Source organism: Rhinolophus sinicus, chromosome 3 (genome assembly GCF_057876585.1).
Source record: "Rhinolophus sinicus isolate RSI-liver-muscle chromosome 3, RSI-T2T, whole genome shotgun sequence".
Taxonomy (NCBI): Eukaryota; Metazoa; Chordata; class Mammalia; order Chiroptera; family Rhinolophidae; genus Rhinolophus; species Rhinolophus sinicus.
The window spans coordinates 154822813-154840960 of NC_142503.1; the positions used below are offsets into that span (position 1 = coordinate 154822813).

An 18148-nucleotide genomic window follows, 5' to 3' on the forward strand; every position below is an offset into this window, starting at 1 on the left:
CTACCTGTCCAGGCTCATGTTCCAGCTCATCCCCAAATAAACCTACTGTCTGACCACCATCAAACATTCCCTTTCCTTCCCTTGGTTCAGACAGTACCCTCCTTTCTATCTAACTGCTACCCTTCCTATAAAATCAGTTTGAAAACCATCACTTTTTAGAAAAGTCTTTTTTTTTTTTTTTTTTTTTTTAAGATTTTATGGGGGAAGGAGAACAGGACTTTTTTGGGGAACAGTGTGTACTTCCAGGACTTTTTTTTTTCCCCAACTCAAGTTGTCCTTTCAATCTTAGTTCAGCTTCAAGTTGTTGTCCTTTCAGTCTTAGTTGTGGAGGGCGCAGCTCAACTCCAGGTCTAGTTGCCATTGCTAGTTGCAGGGGGCGTAGCCCACCATCCCTTGCGGGAGTCAAACTGGCAACCTTGTGGTTGAGAGCCCACTGGCCCATGTGGGAATCAAACCGGCAGCCTTCGGAGTTAGGAGCACGGACCTCTAACCGCCTGAGCTACAGGGCCGGCCCTAGAAAAGTCTTTTTCTGTCTGCTCCGACCTGGTCATTTCTGTTTCTTCCTTATACACCTGCTCATGCTGAACACCTGGAGGACATGGATGCATCTTATTCATTTGGGATCCCTGAGCCTGCCTGTTATGTAGGTGCTCACTAATGGTGTGTTTGATGAACTAGCTGTAGCATCAGGAAACTTTTAATGAGTTCCTCTGCTACATTAGGCACAGTGGAGAAAAGTCAGTTATATACTGTGTTTCCCTGAAAATAAGACCTAACCAGAAAATAAGCCCTAGCATGATTTTTCAGGATGACATCCCCTGAACATAAGCCCTACTGCATCTTTTGGAGCAAACCTTAATATAAGACCCGGCCTTATTTTGGGGGAAACATGGTATGGTCCCTCCAGAAATTTCTCTAGTTTGGCTCCCTTATTTCATAGATGAGAAAACTGGGGCCCTCTGCCACCCAAGCAGCCACAATTTACTGAGCACTTTACTATGTGCTAAATGCTTTTCATTCTTTATCTCATTTTCACCCTTGTAACAACCCTAAGAGGAAAGAATTTTTTACATCTACTTTACAGAAGAGAAAACTGAGGCTTCAAGAGTTAGTAACATGGCTAAGGCCATATTGCAAGGAGGAGATCAGGCCAGATTCAGATCCCACGATCTAACTCCTAAGTCCCTACTCTTGGCCCCTATGCTGAGCTCCAAGCTGGGGAGTCAGCTCCTTGTGGTCCACACAACTGTATATTGCCCATTGGCTTTGAACTTTGTCAGTGCTCCAGTGGCTGGTTTGACGTAAGGTGATTAAACAGTTCTGGTGAATGTCTGTGCCATGCAGCCCCTATGCACACAGGTCTACTGTTATGACCATTAGGTCAGGGCATGTTTTCCCTCTTGGGTAGTTGGGTTAGTGGAAGAAACCTGATAAAATCCTGGAAAGGAACTTGATCTTTCTCTGAAGGACTTACAAGTTGTTTGGCCTGCCTAATCTGCTCAGAAACTGTCCAGGGAATATTCAGTATCCTTGTAGTACAGGTTGTGAATTATTCTGTGGGGATTGTTAACAAGACCCTCAACCAGCTCTGCCTCAGCCAGTCTCAGACAGGGCCTTGGGGCAGCCCCCATTCTTTCCCTCCCATCAAAGCTCTGGAAAGAGCAGGCTTTCCAACATTGGGAGCTGGAAGAAGTGAGAGACATAAGGAAAATTCTCCCGCCTCCAACTCAAACTGATTAAAACTGGGCCTTTTCCCTCCTCAGAGTTGTGGCTGCGGATACAGTGATTTAGCTGGGATAACATTTATCCCTCGTTTTTGGCAGTCTGGTACCTGAGTGCCTAACATAGAAGGAGGCCAAGTCCCCAAAATCAGTTCAAGAAAAATGATAAACAGTTACATCTGGAGACATCTCAGGGATCATCTACCCCCGGATGTAAAGATGGGGAATCCACACCACTCCGCTAAGGTACTTGTCAAGATCACACAGCGGCTAGTGATAGAGACCAAAGACCAAGTTGCCTAAGTCTAAACTCAATGTTCTTTCCCTTTCAACTCCCACCCACCCACTTACACACCAACACATACACCCTACCCTTTGTGGAAGCACCACACAGGCACACAGGGAACTAAGCCAACTGGGTCCTAGGTCTCTGAAGTATTTGACTGGCCCTTCCCTGGGAAGAAGGCATGCAGAAGACAGATTCCCAGACATTCTGATCCGCACCAGCAGAAAAAGTCTCAGGGGCGCCCCCAGGTCTTCCTCCCAACTCCCCTTTTCTGGGATATAGTTGAGTTTCCGGAAAGTGAGCTCTCAGGATGACACCTGGCAAGCTAAGAGCTGCGGGAGATGCGCTGGGCTGGGGCCCGGTGCTACGGCTGCTGGGGACCCCGGGAGCTTGATGCTGCGCCCGTCGGGGTCCCGGGCGCGGCTCAGGGGGACGAGGCGCACCAATTGCCTGCCCTGCTCCCCGGGCTCCTGTGACTCAAGGAGGGCTCAGCTGGGGACCCTAACGGCGGGGCGTCGGCCCCGGGAGGAAGGGGCGCGGAGGGCCGAGGTCAGTGCCTTGCCCGGGTTCGGCCCCGGCGCCCTTTCCCTGGCGTGCAGGTTTGGAAACAGGGTGGCCTCGGCCGGCCGCCGCCTTGGCGGCTCCGGTCCCCATATATAGTCATATCTACCGTCAACTGGGAGGCCGGCAGGCGGCAGCGAATGGGCGAGCAGCCCCCGCGGGAGGCGCGGGGAGGGCGCAGGGGGCGGAGGGAGGAGAAGGGAAAGGGGGCAGGAGAAAAAAGCTTTTCCAAAAAAGTATTGGCTGTCTTGAGGAATGCGGTCGTCCCCTTGGGAAAGTACATATCTGGGAGCGGTAGGCGGCTCCGCGCTCGCACTCCGGCTCGGCCGTCCCACCTCGCGCTCGCCTCGCCGCTCCCGCCGCAGCCCCCGGGCCACTCGCCGCCGCCACCATGGACGCCATCAAGAAAAAGATGCAGATGCTGAAGCTCGACAAGGAGAATGCCTTGGATCGAGCGGAGCAGGCGGAGGCCGATAAGAAAGCGGCGGAGGACAGGAGCAAACAGGTTTGCACCTCCCTGCCCTGCGCCCGCGCTGCGCCCGCCCTTCCAGGTGCCCCCAAGCCCAGACACCCCGCAAGGCACCTCTTCCCGGCCCCTCACCTGGAGAACTTGGGGAGCCACCCCCTCCCCGGGGCGGCCAGGGACACGCGTCTGAGAGGGGGAGGGGAAGAGCAAGACTCAGGCTTATTCTAACTTCTCAGTATCGTCTGAGGACTCTTATTTCCCTTCACTGGTTCCCAGAGCCTGCAAACTCAATTAAAGTCCCGGAGGCACTTGATTCTCAGAATCGGGAATCAATTCTGGACCCGTGGGGGTGGGGAGTGCGGGGAGAGTGGGGTTGGAAGGAATCAAGTCCAGAAAGTGAAGTTCTTCTCGACATTTGCCTGGGGAGAATAAGCCCTTCAACTAGGACAGTGACCGGAGGAGGGGGGCGGGGAGGGGTGTCATGGAGTTTTTCCCTAAGAACAAAGATGGGACAGAATAGAGTACGCCGAAGGCCCGGGAGACAGGGGAGTTTTTCTGCACCCCTAAGTGGACTTGAGCCCGCTGGGACCTCCGCAGGAGTTTCGTCCTGGAGGATGTGGGGTGTAGGGTGGGCCACAATGTGCCTCCGGCTCTGGCGAGAGGTTACCTAGGGACCCTTGAAACGCAACTCAGCAGCGCCCAAGTCGGAGGGGCCCCAGCCAACCCGGCACCCGTGTGTTGTGTGTGTGTGTCTAACACCCGGTCCGTGCCGGTCGCCCGCGCCCGCCCGCCGCTGCCCCCCCACCCCCAGCTAGAGGAGGACATCGCGGCGAAGGAGAAGCTACTGCGGGTGTCGGAGGACGAGCGGGACCGGGTGCTGGAGGAGCTGCACAAGGCGGAGGACAGTCTCCTGGCCGCCAATGAGACCGCCGCCAAGGTACCCGGGGCGCGCGGCTCGGCGCACGAATGGCTAACTCTGTCTCTCTCTCTCTCTCCCTCCCTGTCTTTCCCTCTCTCTGTCCCGCTGTCCCTGTCCTTCTGGTTCTGTGCACCCACACCCCTCCCCTGCGGGATCACGCTGCCTGCTGCACCCCCCTCCCTCCCCGTCCCCCACGGCCAACTCCCAGCTGGAAGATGAGCTGTTGGCGCTGCAAAAGAAACTCAAGGGCACTGAAGATGAACTGGACAAATACTCCGAGGCTCTCAAAGATGCCCAGGAGAAGCTGGAGCTGGCAGAGAAAAAGGCCACCGACGTAAGTGCACGCACACACTGCCTCCCTCACCTCCTGCCCGCGTGGCCACTCTGGGGTCACCACAGGGGCCAGAGCAGTGGAGGAGGGTCACCTCCCCCTGCTGGACACCTGCGCATAGCTCTGCCATGGCCCAGAGCACTGGATGCTGCCTCAGGCTGCTACTGCACACTGTTCATTTATATTTCATCCACTCCTCTCTCTCTTTTTCTCCTTCTTTGCCCCCACTTATGGGGGTGGAGGTGGGTGGGTGAGAAGCTGGGAGAATAGAGCAGCTGAAATTGGATGCTGGTGCCTCCCTGGTGGCAGAAAACCTCTGAAGTGTCATCACCAAGGTTTGTACAAGCACAATGCCTAGTTTTTTCACTTTCTTTCCTTTTTCCATCTCTGGTGAGTGGAAAGGCCTGGTTTTCCACCGTAGGTCTAGTTAGGGTACAGAGGGCCTGGCCTCTGGACTGAAGGAATGGCAGGGAACTACTTAGAAGGCTGAGCAGAGACACTGAGGCCTGCTTTCTCACTAGGGAAGCCGTAATCCAGCCCTTAAGATCTGCCTGGGAAGATGATACTTGCTTGGGTCTGCAGTCTGAGGGCACTAGATACAGAAAGTAAGCTGTGAGTTATATATAGCTCAGTGCTTTATATGGTATAGTGAGCTAGCTGCCCCCTGCCCCTCCTGCTCACCCCACCCCCACCTGTCAGCCTTCTGACAACCACCACATAGTTTCAGGGGTGATGCACACACAGGCAAAAGCTCTACCAGCACTCAGACCACTTCCCTTTGGAGGAATCTTTTCAGCTGAAGAGCCTGCTTCCGCTGTAAAAGTAAAGCTAAACATTAGATTTCCAAAGGATTTCTTTTCACACCATTGGATTGCATTTGAGAAGCTAATTAAGCCTAGAGACCCAATTAGGAAAGAATTCCTTGGGAACTCGGGAACAATTCCAAGAATGTATGAGCACCAGGAAAAGCTATGTCCAGAAGTTGAACTACCAATATGGCAGAATATTTTGTCTGAGAGTAAAATGTAAATTGCTGGAGGATCTTGGGTCTTGAATCAGTAAAGGCTTGTTGTGGTACGAAAGGCTTGAAATGTTGTAAATGAGAAATCCAGACATAGGACATTTAGAATCTGACCCAAAAAAATTTTCAGTGAAAATAGAGATTCCTGGAAAGGGGGCTTAGGGAAGCACTGATTTAGCTAAAATATTTAAGTTACAAACTACCTGGCTTTAGAAAAACCGCCAAAGAACACATATAACTCTGCCTATTTTGTATAATGTAGATCAGATGTCTGTTCCGTATATGGCTAAATGGAGGATGTCTGTCTCCCCCAAATTCTCCAGCAGGACGTTTATTTAGCTTTTTCAAAAGAGCCGCTGATAGATCAAGGAGAGATATTCCTTATAAGGAAAAGAATGCAGAGAATTTGAAAATAGCCCAGTAAGGCTGAAGGCAAGAGAAGGAGAAAAAAGCTACTACAATTCTTAAGGAAAAAAGATCATAATTATTGTGACTATGTAGTGCTACAGGTCTTTATTGAAAAGTCTTGTTTAAGGGAGCCTGGGAATGAGGTGGAGCAGAAGTGGAAAAGAGGATTTTTAAGGCCAGCTTGGGGTGGCAGGGGCAGGGCAAGCAGGGGAAGGAGAATTTTGAAACGTGTTTTGATTCTGTTTTGTTTTCCACTGGAAAACTGTCCCTAATATGGTACATTTTGGGGGGTAGTATGTATTATTCATCTTCCCCTTTAAGACATTTTAGGTTGTTTGGAACCTGTAGGGATGCTGAAGAAGTTTGTGAAGAAATGCTCTATTTAGAGTGATTCCTAAGTAGTAAAAATAGTCAAGGCTTTAACAGGAGAGACAGATGTCACTATAGAAAGGGGGAGATGGGACAGAGGTCAGCTTCCTGAAGTAGTATCATACTACATTTGTGATTAGGATATTTCACTGTCATGACTCACCACTGTAAAACATTTTTACATTTTTCTTCTTCTACTACCACTACTAAAAACATTTTCTAATCTACCAACATACTTTACAAGTCCTATTCCAGAAGTGGGCTCTTCCTAGCTTAAAAGGTTGTAATTCAGGGCCTACGTGAGGCTGAAGGGGATGGAGGGCTCCATTTTCTCTCTGGTCTCCAACCCCTTCCCCAATAACTGTATGGACCTGATATTTGCAGTACATGAGTTTTTCTTCTCTCTAGGTCTTTACTTCCTAAATCAGTGATTCTCAACCTTATCTAAACAGAATCACCTAGGGAGGTTGAAAAACCCCAAATCCAGGCTGCACCCCTGGCCAATTAAATAAGACTCTCTGGGAGTGGAACCCAGGCATTATTTTTTAAATACCCAGGTGATACCAACGTGCAGCCAAGGCTGAGAACCGGCCTAAAATCTTCTATAAAGACATCAGCCTGAAAATGAACTCACCTGAAACTGACTTTCCCAAGTGTTTGAAAAGCAGGACGTTAAGTCACTAGTTGGCTGCTTAGAGCACTTGCAAGTGTCCAGCAATTTCCCTGACTCCTCTTGGAGGCTCCCATATGTCCCCTACCCCCACCTTCAAAGTCAGAGGCCCAAGGTCTGTACTCCTTTTGGGGTGGAGTTGTAACCTCCAGCCTGACCCGATAAACTGTGTGGAAACAAAGCGAGAGGCTCCACCTACAGGATGATGATGGCCTCTGCTGGGGTTTCGGAGAGGATCCGCAGAGGCTGGGAGCAAGTCCACAGAAAATGAATCAGGAGGGCAAAGGAAGTTCGTTGTTAGGACTCTGAAGGAGAGGGTTGTCAAATCCTGTTTTCTTTTTCTTCATTATTCCCACATTTAACACATCAGGAACTGACTTAAAGGGCTCCTGTGGGAAAGGTGAGGGAAAAAAGGCATGAGACTTAACAGGCATTTAAAAACGCACCCCAAGAGGTGAGGACGGTTCCCAGAGATTGTGTCCACGTTGGTTTTCATCCGGTTGTAGCCAGAGGCTCTCATGGTGTTCTGTAGCCTTCCTTGGTGTGCCTTTTAAAGGCAGACCAGTCCAGCCCCAACTTGGTCAGATTCCAGAAGAACTGAGAGGCTGGACTAAAACCAGAGAAGTTGTTACCAGAAGGGACCCTTGAGATGATTGTATTTATGGAAAGTGAGCCCCAGAGAGGCTGGTGGGCCTGAGATCAAGCAGCTGGTTATGGGCCCAAGCCTGATTCTTAAGACTGTGCATGCCTGTTCATTAACTAAAACTATCATTTGAGTTCTTAACTATGTATGCACAAGATATTGTGCTAAGCGCTTTATGTTATTTCATAATCCTCACATCAGCCCCATGAGAAAAGTGCTATTAAACCCACTTTTACGGATGAAGCCCAGGGAAGTCATTTGTCCAAAGTCACACAGCCAGGAAAGAACTAGGATCCAGATTTTAACCTAGGAAGACTGCCTTTAGAATAGGTTTAACCACTGCAGTATGTTAGTGGTTTTTCACGCCGTGAGTTTTTGAAGGGGGAGGAGGGCTGTTGTGGTTAGGACCTTGTGTTCTGGGGTTCTTTACAACGAAGAACAGTCCCTGTGGGGGCACATTGACGTCCCAAACACCTCGCTCCGCTTCTCTCCCTCCTGGGCCTGGGAACGGAGCACTCCCACTGCCAGTAGGCGGCACCATCGCCCTTAGCAGCCAGGCCCGTTACTCTGGGACAACTCTGAGCCGGGAAGAGCGCTGAGAATCGAAGGGAAATCCCTCGCGCAATGGCCTCCTTTCCTGCAGGGCTCAGTCCGCCAAGTGCCCCGCAGCGAGCCCCCCACGCCTGCCAGCCCCTCTGCAGAGGGCATGCGCAGCACCTCCCGCGGTTTGCAAATTCCCGGAGTCGGTGGCGCGCGCCCCGCCCCGGCGTTGTGCCCGCCCCCCGCTCCTCGCACTCGCGCACCCGCCTGCGGTTTGCCTGCGCCGCCTAGGAGACCACGACTTCCGGGCTGGTCCTGGGCCGCAGGGGGCGCCGCCGTCTGGCGGCGAGGCCTGGGCGGGGTGGCCGGGCGTTCCGGAGTGCGGCAGCGGCAGCCTGAGCGCAGCAGCCGGCCTCTCCCACCGCAGCCCGCCCGCCGCCACCCCGCACAATGGCGGGGAGCAGCTCGCTGGAGGCGGTGCGGAGGAAGATCCGAAGCCTGCAGGAGCAGGCGGACGCGGCGGAGGAGCGCGCGGGCAGCCTGCAGCGCGAGCTGGACTACGAGAAGAAGCTGAGGGAGACCGTAAGGGACCCACCCATCACCCCCCCACACCCGGAGGCGCCTCCTCCCCAGGGGGTCCCACCGCGCGCCCCAGGACCCTCGGGAGCCCACCTACCCCTGCCCCCACGCTCCGCGGCGCACCTGGCACACCTGGGCAGACGGCGTCGGGCTCTAGGGTGGGGCCCTGCCCGTTCTTCTCTGCCCTTTTCATCTCCCTGGTTAAAGTAAAAGGTCCGAGGGGAAGCAGGAGTGGTGTTGAGAAGGTTCTGGAAGCAGTACTTTCCCAGGAGATCCATTTCTGGAGTGTTTGCGTTCAGCCCTGGTGTCTCAGATCCTCCTGGATGTGCACTTTGCGCTGCTGGCATTATTTACTCGGAGGGTGGGGAGGAAAAAGGGAAATCCGTTCCTTTGGTTAGGGGCGCCGACAGGTCAAGTCTGGGGCCCTGCCAGACTTTGGGACCCAGGGATGCTAAACACTATCCCCGGTGACCCTTGGTTTTTTGGAAGTCTGTTTCTCTGGTAGTGGAGACATTGACAGCGCCCAGGGATAGTTTGCGGCCCGTTGAACCATCCCTTTCTTAACCATCCCTCCTCCAAAGTTTTCTTATACAGATAAATATTCCTTTGTTACCGAGTCTTGAAAAAAGTTGGCTAAATGTCAACGATTATAGGGTGCATTCTCTTGCCGGCTTCCCCCTCCCCCATGTTGAATGTAATACCTGGCTTCCTTCCTTTCTCCTAAGGCAAATGTGTCCAGCAAACAGGAACAGGATTTCAGAGGTAGTTTAGGCGTTTGCTATTTGTTTTTTGGGTTGTTGTTTTTTTTTTTTTTTTTTTTTTTTTTTGAGAGAGAGAGAGAGAGAGGTGTTTTAAATCAGGATACGCAAACATCTTGGGAATTTTATGACAAGCAATTCTATGGTGTCCACCTGCGCTTAATATGGGCCTATTCTCCGTCGACTAAATTGTATTGGTTAAGTGCACAGCTGGCTGCAGACACCACAAGACCTGTTTTGCATAAAATACACAGAAGCAAATCGCTCCTCTTAAGAGGAAGGCCTACTGAGGACATTTCAGATAAAATACAGACAGGAATAAAAAAATAAGCAAAAGATCGTTTTCTTTAGAAGACGAGTCAGCAACAGTCCCATGGAGTCTCTGAATTTGGCTGGGCCATAAATTGATTCCGACTCCCTCTCTGATTGGCTAGCAGCTGTCCTTGAACCATTAGAGCTTATGGAACATGATGGATAAGAACAAGAACTCTGGACCCAGACTGCCAGGGTTTGAAAATTCCACTACTTTATTACCTGTGAGACCTAGGGCAAATTAACTTCTCAGTCTCCGGGTTCTCTAATTGTAAATGTTCATAATAATGGCCCCTATGTATGGTGAGGATAAAAAGAGTTAGTGTGTATAAAGAAATTACAGTGGTGCTAGACACAACAGAGTAGGTGCCCTGTGTCAACTGGTATAAAACTGCACAGCACTTAGCATAGCTCCTTCACCTTCACTTCCCCACTTATCGAAGGGTCTTGAAAATGGCCTGCTCATTGCATTACATCTTAAAACATTTAAATGTTTCATATATATATACATATTTTTTTGTTGTTTTTCTTGTTCTTTTTGGAACTTGAAGAGAGGACATGGGCAGATTGGAAGGAATGTTTGGTAGGTCGAAGTGGCATTAGTGGTGGAAGTCAGTAGAACTCCCCTCACCCTGCTAAGAAAGGAAATATATGGTCCTGTATGGCTCTCCTTGTATTGAGTCCTGGCGTAGTGATTGATGTTAGACACAGAAGATAAATTGTAGAAGGGCACGTTGTTACATTTATACTCACCTTCTCTTTTGCGCGTTTTTATAACAGTGATCTTCCTGTGCCAGTTGGCCTAAAGAGGATACTTTCATTCTTTTCAAAGCTTTATAGTAAAAGGAGCTTAGATGACTTTCAGGGTTTTTAAAGTAATTTTTGAAAAGTCTGTCCCAGTGATTGGATACAGAACCTTTTAAGACAGCAACTTGAGGACTGGGTCAGACCGCTGAGAGAATTTCAGATTGAGAGTTGTTCCTCCCTTGTGAAACTGCAATTTAAAAGATTATATTATAGCTAATTTAAGGTGGCTTCTTGGTAGTTGTCAGACCTAGCCATGAGTTAAGCTAATGGTTACAGTTTCTCTTGGCAGCCAGAGATGAAGGTTTAGTGACAAAGTCATGAGCCACTGCAAAAAGTATTTGAATGGGGAGTTGGCCCTAAATTCAGATTCTCAAAAGTTCAGAGAGGCTGTAGTAGTAAACTGGCCCTACCGTGTTTCCCTGAAAATAAGATCTAGCTGAACAATCAGCTCTAATGCGTCTTTGGGAGCAAAAATTAATGTAAGACCCGGTGGTGTTTTACTGTATAAGACCGGGTCTTATGTAATATAATATAATATAATATATAATACCTGGTCTCATTTTACTATAATATAAGACCAGGTCTTATATTAATTTTTGCTCCCAAAGACGCATTAGAGCTGATTGTTCTGGTAGGTTTTATTTTCAAGGAAACATGGTAATATACCAGCACTTACCTTGGAAAAGTCAGCCATCCTTTATTTCCTACTAGTTTGCTTTTCCAGGGTGTGTAGGCCCTTCAAATTTTTGGAATGAGACTGCTTTGCTTGATGTAATGGTTGACTCTCGATCTTGTGACCCAAGAGGGTTTTTGTGGGTTTTTTTTGTTGTTTTTTTTGTCATTATCAAAGGAAAAAGTAGCCAAAGGGAACCAGTTCTTTATCCTTTCTGGATAGTACCCAGCAAACAAGACTTAAAGGTGCAGCCTGTGGGTACTTAACCAATTTACAAAATTTCCAGCCCTTTCCCTCTTTAGAGTTGGTAGATATTTCTGAGATCAGGAAACTGAGGGTGCATTTTGTGCTCACATTGGCACCCCCAGGGTGGCAGTAACTGGAATATATACATACTCGGAATTTCTGCTTTCATATGTAGGCAAGGCCAAGGTCCAACAATGCCCTGTTCATGTCCGTTCTCCCTCATTATACAAACATGCCTCATAAATTACAGGCTTTGGCACACATAGAGGAGGTTGTGTTTATCTGTTATCCATGGGAGTGCCCCTTAATGTCATCGGTGGTTTTTTTCCCCCTTTCCTCACCATATAAGGGCAGGAGTTTAACTTGGCTGCAGTCACTTGGTCTTACACAGCAAGTTGGGTGAAACCTTCTTTGTATAACTACAGTTCGCGTGGAATAAAAAGGCCTGACCTTTGACCATCCCACTCTGGTTCGGGCAGGACTTTGACAAGATATTCCAGAGGATTAATTGTTAGGATATAATATTGTTCTCCTACAATTGTTTCTTCTTAATAGTCTTAACTGGAATACTATCTTAAGTAAAAAATTACTGCTATTTTTACATTATTCTTTTTCAGTTGTGTTGTCTAAAACAGCTGGATGTCCTGAAAATCTAGGCCTTGAAAAAGTTTTCTTTCAAATCTGATTTGGAGTAATGCTTTCCTCTTTGAGCAGGCATGCCCTGATTTCTGGGTAGGGCCTTGCTGGGTGTCCAGGGGAGGGAAGCAGTGTGCCTGCCCTTGTTTTCTGTATAGGTAGGTAGTACCTTTCCCCAGGAGGAGACAGAGCTGTCTGCCGCAACGCTAAGGCACCTCACAAATGTTTAGTGCCTGGTGGTGGTTTATCAACAGATCTGCAGGAGACAGTTGGTAGCCTTTACTAATATAGCAGTCTCTTTTCTGAGTAGCTCATTACTTGTTGGAACACAATGGCACTTTTGAAATAAAAGAAACCAGCATCCCAAACTGAAAGACTTCGCTGTCCCTGTTGTTTGAAGAAGCTAACCCGGCATACTAAGGGTGATTTCCATGCCTGGAAATCATTTGCCTCTGGGATCTTGACTCTTCCTAAATGTCTCCTTATTTATATCTGCTTTTTAAATAGCAGATGGTCCTGTGGCTGTGGGCTTGTACTGGCAGAGGCAACAGCAGGTTAAGTCTTAAGTAGACTGACTGCCCAGGTATTCTGATGAAAGGAACCTTAGAAAATGTCTAAGTAAGCCCCAGAACTTAGAAAACACACACCGGAAATAAAAGTTAGTGAAGGTAAGATATGTGGGCGTTTTGAACACAGAACATAAAAAAATAAAAAATAAGCAAAGGAAGGAAGTGCCTTTAATTAATTTATGGAATTCAACATATCTTGAATTCCAGGGTACCAAACAAAATTTCGAGCAGACCAGTATGGTCGTGCCTGAGAAGCCAGTGGGAGTCCAGGTTTTCCCCAAGGGAAGCTTCCGTAGAGGTAGATGTACCCCAGACTGCTCTCAAGTCCTGGCTGTAACCTGTAAGCACCTTTGTCCTGTTCTGAAACCTTGGAGGCAGCAGGCATTGGCTTCTGGGATTGAGAGCAAGTGTTCTGTGTCCTTCTGTGAGCTGTTACCCACTGATGTTACTTAATGAAGTTTCCGATCTTATACCACAGCTTATTTCAAAAAAGGAGCGAGGGGACTTGTTTAGTGGATGATATTTAATACAGTAACTGTTCTCCTAGTCCTGGTTACGCTCTGTCGCTGAAGGTCGTTGTCTGGGTTCAAGAGTTGGGGTTGGAGTGGCTGCAGGGAACTTCTCCCTCTGACACACAAAGAGAGAAGACTCCAGGAGTGAGAACTACCAACTCCAGGGCTTCCGTGAGGCTCCCGGAGGCAGTGAGGAGAAGGGACAGAGGCAGCTCCTAAGGAGCCAGATGACTTGGATTTTAGTCTTGTCTCCCACTGACAGCTGGTGACGTGAACGTGTTTCAGCATTCTGGATCAGCGGCCCCAGCATCCTATTTTCTTTTGAATGAAGAGCTAGGAGAGCGGTTCCCAGCTTTTTGGGGTGGTGGGGTGTGGAGGGTAGAAGTGGAACTGGTGGCTTATTTATAGTGCTGATTCCTCCCCACCAACCTCCTGAATCCGAATCTCTAGGGATGAAGGCTGGAAGTTTGTATTTTTGATACACATCTCCTACTGGATTCTGACACTCAGCCAATTTGGGGAACTACTCGATGATGCCTGGCTAGATGTTTAGCTAGCCCTTCCAGCTAAATAACTGAGACCCCCCCACACACACTCCACTGCTTTGCGGACCACCCGTGGGTCTGCTCTCTGTGTGCACTAGCCCAGGCTCCTAGGACAGGTCTCCATTCCCGGTCATATGAGTGTCAAGAAGTGTAAGGCCCTACAAACTATTCCTGGGGGAAGAAAGAGTGAATGCCATTTATAAAACAGTGTCCAGAGCTAAAGGAAAGAATGTGGGGGGCGGGGGAGCAGTAAGAGAGAAGACACAGGTTGATGAGGGGCCCTCTCAGGTATGGAGATCTTGTGTGCAGAGGCGAAAGTGAACATGGGGTGCTGTCTCCTTACTCTCTCATGTCCCGGCTGTGTGGGAAGCTGGAGACCTAGACTGGCCTATCACCCGGAAGTTTCTTTCCCGGGATCATAAACAGTCCCTGCGAGTACAAAGTCCTGAAGGCTGGGGCCCAGATCGAAAGCAGAGCAGGGAACTTCAAATGTGGTGGCTACAAAAAGGGTCTTTGAAAATTGTGTTGACATTTCTCTGGCCACACCACCTGTAACAAGGATACTTGTCTTTATATTAAAAATAATTATAAGGAAAGAAAGGCGGGGGGGCGGGGAGGGGAATACGTTTGAGTATATAACCTAGACACTCGACTGAGGTTTTTTGTTTTGCTTTTGCTCTTCATTTTTGTTTTTAATTTTCAGAGTTGCTTGCTTGTTTCCTACCATGTGTAAAAAGAATAGAATTTTACTGGAAATGGCAAATACAGAAAAGTGAAAAAAGCCAACTTGACCCAAAAGTATACCTTTAATGTATACTCCTTCCAATTTTTAATAAATAGGGCTAAAGACTTTAAAAAGACAGTTCTCTATACTTAAGTATGTTATCCTTATTTCCCTCACCCTTCCTCCAAAAAATCCAGCAGTCAGACTTAGCAGGGCCCATTACTAGCTGCACCAATAATGATTTCTTTCGTGGGCCAGTACTGTTGTAAACCATCCTCAGACTCGTTTCCCATTCCCCACCCCCCGCTCCCTGCCTTCATCAACCAATCATTACTACGTAGCTAAATTTTGAAAAGATAAAAGTGGATTTGAATATTTTTATAAAGATCCTTCACCATGGTTGGAAATACCCCAATCACCTCTGTTTCCCAGACAAAATTTAGCTCTGAAAATCTTACAAGTCTAGATCAGCAAAGAGCTGAATGCTTTTGTATTCCTTTGATTTGGGGCCGTAATCACAGCCTCTCTGTAACTACATGTGCATTTCAAACTGTGTATGTATCATGGGTCCAGGAGCTAAAAAAGTTGCTTTTGTTTAAATTAGGTTTATATTACTTGTTTCATTCAGTAGACATTTACTGAGCTTGTACTCTGTGCGGTGATTCCTTGCATGGAAGAAACTTACAGTTGAGTAAAGGGAAGAATGTAGGTAGAGAACTAGCATAGGTCCCTAAGTGTGTGTTGTTAAGTTTCAGAAAACTTTGTGTGTCCTGAAAACCCCATCAGGCCATGATAAGCAGCCATTCAAAGTGGATGAGGATGAAGAAATAGTACCTGATTAGTAAATTCCATCTCTCACTTCCATGCATGATATTTAAACAGCCACTAATGCAAGTGTACGTGATGGACCATCACAGTCTTGGAAGTGTTCTGAAGCTCATAGTAACACATGCTTATAACAGTGGGTAATCACTGCATCCCCAAGAAAGAAACATCTTATTTCAGAGATGGATACAAATAAAAACAGTATCTGTACTGCTTTTATCCTAAGGAGTTTGGAAGTTTTCTTGTGGCAACCTTGACCGGTTAGAAATTCCAATAGGCTTGTGTAGGAAACACTTGGGAAATTTGTGTTGGCCCTGTTCCAGTGTGACCAGTTACTCTAGAAGGAGTACTGAAAGGGGGTGGGGAGGGAGAGTGCTGGATTTAGTTGTGTCTGTATGGCGTATATTTTAGAACCACTGAATTTTGAAGTATTTTAGCTCCTTGATAAGGCCCCCTTAAGAAAATGGTCTAGAGAAAGAATTGAGACTCCGCCGTCTGATTTCTGGCTGTATTGCTCTTGTCTTACGTGGCTGAGCCTCGATAAGTCATGTCATCTCTGTCCACAGTGCGTGAGGTGGCTGTAATGAAGCTCTCCTTTCATAGTCGGTAAAGCCGGTGTGTTGGAATCTATGGAACACAGGAAGCAAGTGAGAGAGCATTTGCTAATGGTCCATCTTTCGAATGAGAATGGTGTGTATGGATTTGTATATACACAAATGCGCACACTCACTGTGTCAATCAGTCTATGAACGTATCTGAGAACTCCAAAGCTGACCAGGGCTTGTAATGCACTTAGAGGCAGCAAGCTCAGCACAAGGCCCAGGCTTCCTCCTGTCTGAAATCAGTATTTCATTCTCAGCCACTTCCTGAAGGCGCTACCCTCACTTTCTCCCCGACGCTGAAATGCCTTTCACTCTCTCTGCCTAGGCTGAAGCTGATGTAGCTTCTCTGAACAGACGCATCCAGCTGGTTGAGGAAGAGTTGGATCGTGCCCAAGAGCGTCTGGCAACAGCTTTGCAGAAACTGGAGGAGGCCGAGAAGGCAGCAGACGAGAGTGAGAGGTGAGGGCGCCTCACCCAGCCCAGCCTTTGGCTTCCGTCTTTCCTCCTGGTGGAATGGAAGGGCTTCTCTGATCTTTGGGGTGTACGAAATTTGCAGTCCCTTGAGATTTCCTCATTTGATCCCTGGTATCACTGTATTGGTTTTGTTCATTTAACATAGATGCTTTTAGGCAAAGCACATAGGGGCTTAGACCCCAAGGTTACTATGAAGAAAAGGATCTCTTCCTGTCCTCATAGAGCTCACCGTCCAACAAGGGAGGTAGACATGGAAACAGGAAATTACAGGGATGCGTGATGGTTCTTTCATTCCTGCTGACTCCCCCAGCAATTAATGCGTTTTTTAAAAGATACCTTTGTTTTTAAAACACTGGCTTAGACCTAGTGAAATGAACTGTGCACTATCAGTTGTCGAATAGCCCAACACACAGGTGAAAGAGAAAACACAGATAAAACAGAAATATGATCTGCAAAAGTAAATTGCTTCGGACCTAATCGTGCTGATAAGGCACACACACGTACATAAATACACTCAGACACTCGTCTCCTGAGCCCGCGCCACTTACCCTGGCTCTACCTGACTTGCTGCTCCAAGAGTCAGCGTCATGGGTAGTGAAGGAGAACCAAGGCCATACAGACCAGCACCTTCGTGTATTCTAGAAGGTGTTTCCCTTACACTCACCTGTTGAAGTTAACGTCTTCATAGGGCATAGAAACACCCCTAGAAAGACTGCATGAGAACAGAGAGTTGTGCTGCTTGAGGGGTGACAGCCGTGTGAGCTGCAAACAGTGGAGGTGTAGATCTGTCCCGTGGCCTGGGCAGGTGACGGCACTCGTTCATTTTGTCCATTGCTCCACCTTTCAAGTGACTTGCTGCCACATGGATACAGAGTGACTTCAGACTTTAGGAGTAAAGAAGATTTTTAGCTAAAGTTTTCAGCTCATTAGTCACTACTGCATATTGTTCTTCTCTAACCAAGAGTTTTGGAATTCTTTAAGATGACTCATCTCCTCTAACAGTGTACCCACATACCAGTGGTTTTGTGGCTGATTTCTTCCTGAAATACACTTGTTAGTGAACCTAAAAAGCAATCTGGCGATGTTAGATTTTGGAGTAAAAAGAAATTCAGAGATCACTGATTGCAGCCCCCTGGTTTCACAAATGAGAAAAGGGGGGCATAAGAGACCGATCGGTGTGGCCTGCCCAGTCTCGCAGCCAACTTATGGCTGAGCCAAACTAGAATTCAGGTCTCCTCAATTATATGGTAGTGCTTCGTCAAAAAATAGTGGCTTACTTATCTTAATTGCCTACTTAAGTTTTGGTCAGTAAATCCCGTTTTAACATGATTTGTCATTCCATAAATCTGCAGTATACATCAGTTAACAGCTACCAGGACTTCACATCGTGCCATAGGATCCAAACGTACCTACCAGCATAGAAGATGGGGTCAATCCCATCTCTCACCACTGATATGGAAGAGTTCTAGAAAAGGCAAAATTCATAGTTTCTTATCTAAAGTATTAGATTGACCAACGTGAACTGCTGTTTTTACAGGTCTGACATGGTCCGATATCAGCAATTTTGTAAAGTTCAATCTAACATTTACATTCGTGGCAGATGAGGTAAGGACAGTTACCTTGTTTATAGGAGGAAGATAAGTTTGCTTTTATTCTGACTTTGGTCCGTTTTCAAGTTGAGGCTCCCCACCAGGAAAGGGAAGAAATCCATGATTTATATAGCAAGTAAAGCATGTCGGCCTCCTGTTTCCCTGCCTCCCGGTTTCAAACAGGATCCTGACATGGTAGCTTTCGTTTAACACTAGATTCCTGCACAGTTTCACCAGTACCAGACATGACATGTGAGGTTTCAGTCACAGTAAACCGAAGTGTGTATCTTTCTGCCTTCAGCTCTGGAAACTCTTGCTTCATGGCTTGGAAAATAAAAGCTCTGTGCTCTATTTTTGTCTAC

General features: G+C 47.7%; 1 protein-coding gene across 24 annotated transcripts in view; it reads left to right on the plus strand.

Moving 5' to 3' along the window:
* The first annotated feature begins 2880 nt into the window (after positions 1–2880).
* TPM1 (tropomyosin 1) overlaps positions 2881–18148 on the plus strand; it is a 28733-nt gene continuing 13465 nt past the window's right edge. For 8 of the 24 annotated variants that reach the window (XM_074327621.2, XM_074327617.2, XM_074327624.2 and 5 more), the window contains exons 1-3: positions 2881–3073; positions 4162–4287; positions 16049–16182. In XM_074327621.2, coding sequence (XP_074183722.1) covers positions 2960–3073; positions 4162–4287; positions 16049–16182 — 374 coding nt within the window. In that variant the 5' untranslated portion in view covers positions 2881–2959. Of the gene's footprint in view, positions 3074–3845; positions 3972–4161; positions 4288–8215; positions 8518–16048; positions 16183–18148 lie in introns of those variants that run through there. The other 16 variants (XM_074327623.2, XM_074327620.2, XM_074327627.2 and 13 more) reach the window with 6 other exon arrangements.